Here is a 1,568-nt window from a genome sequence, read left to right as displayed (position 1 = left end):
TTTGTGATTGATGTTTAAGTCAACGGTGTTACTGTAATTGAGATTTGTACGTTTATAGGCTTGATGTTGAAAATGTGGGCAGAATTTATCTATTTTTTCACTTCGCAATTGTTCAATTTTTGTCTTTATGTACTTTTCATATGTATCCTTTGATTGGGCAGCATTTGTAGATTGCATAAATGAAATATAAACAAGTTAAAATTGTGAATGATTTATTGCATTTAAAATTTCCATGATAATTGGGATAATTGGTAGGAATGCATTTTTTTATTTTTCAATTTTTCGCTTTTTTAGAAGAATAATTAAAAAATTGATTAAGATACTTCAGTGGTGCAATCGAAGTAACTGTTGAAAATAAATTAACTCTAAAAAGTTGCACTGAAAAAATATTTTTTAATTTTATACATTAGTTTGATTAGCTCGTGAAAAAGTTTTTCACCAGTTGAGTTTTGTAAAATTATATTAATAATTTTTAATTTTATTTTCTGATAATTATGAATTCAATTGAAATTATTGAGATTTACTTTTTGCAGAAAAATTGTATGAACTTGAAGAATATGAAATCGAATTGTGAAATGCTTGTTCTTTTTTTTTTACTTTTAGTAGAATCAATTTGCTATTTATTCAATGTCAGACGGTTCGTTTCTTATTGATTTTTTATAAAGAAAATCATCTTTCCGACTATAAACATTTTCCATACGGAATTTATGTTTTGCTACATCCCGTGACTAGCAAGCAATTAGCGATATTGCGCCAATGAACCATGCAGAAGTTGCGTCATTATTCATTTTTACACTTCACGTGTTTTCAAAGATGATACACATGAAAATTTATTTTATTTTATTTTTTCTATGAGCAGTAGATTTTTAAAGCTTGGATAATTTTCATGCTCAACAGTGTCACGGTGAAGAAGATGGATGAGCTTGCTCAGAACAGTGTTGAAAAGTTGAATTTGTACACTTTTCATATTTTCCAGTAAGATTGCCGTTGTCATTTTATTGAAAAATGTTGAAAATTTTCATTTTCAGCATTTTATTACTTTTAATATTCGAATAATTTAAAATTTCAATAATTAGTATATTGTGAGTTTGAAATTGAGTTTGACGCGTTTTTTTTTGATTTAGAAATTTTCAAGCGAAATAAACATAAAAAAGAAAACAAAATAAAATTTGCTTAAAATTGAAAATGTTTTTCGCTAACGCCTCGACGTTTGAGGAAGTTGAAGTGATGCGAAACAGTGTCGGCAAGGAGATGAAAATAATGCCGTATTTCGGGGTGGTGGTCGGCTTGTTGACGTTGTTGTTGAATGCCGGCGCTTTGCTGGCGATGCTTTTGCCAAAAGTTGCTCGGAAGCAAAAAGTGTTCCTGCTCATCCGTTTGATCTGTTTCACTTACTGTATTTTCGGTGCCGGCCTTTTGATCACTGGCATCTTTGATTTGTACCGGCTCCACGGAGCCGGGCTGCGGTTTCTCACTCAGCAAGAATGCTTCCTTCAGTTTCTTGTTTTGGACTTCTCGTTGCGCTTTCTGACCGACGTCAGCTTATTCACGGGTTTGGATCGTTGTTT

General features: G+C 31.6%; 1 protein-coding gene across 1 annotated transcript; it reads left to right on the top strand.

Moving 5' to 3' along the window:
• Positions 1–1,185: 1,185 nt before the first annotated feature.
• On the top strand, positions 1,186–1,552 carry Tsp_14261 (conserved hypothetical protein; the record flags this gene model as incomplete). The annotated part of the gene is made up of 1 exon (XM_003366154.1): positions 1,186–1,552. A coding segment is annotated over exon 1 (367 nt), but the record flags the coding sequence as incomplete, so codon positions are not given.
• Between the last annotated feature and the right edge of the window lie 16 nt (positions 1,553–1,568).

Source organism: Trichinella spiralis (assembly GCF_000181795.1).
Source record: "Trichinella spiralis strain ISS 195 chromosome Unknown Scfld6467, whole genome shotgun sequence".
In the NCBI taxonomy this organism is placed as follows: Eukaryota; Metazoa; Nematoda; class Enoplea; order Trichinellida; family Trichinellidae; genus Trichinella; species Trichinella spiralis.
Note: the sequence above shows the minus strand (reverse complement) of the source record. Positions and strands in the feature narration are given on the sequence as shown.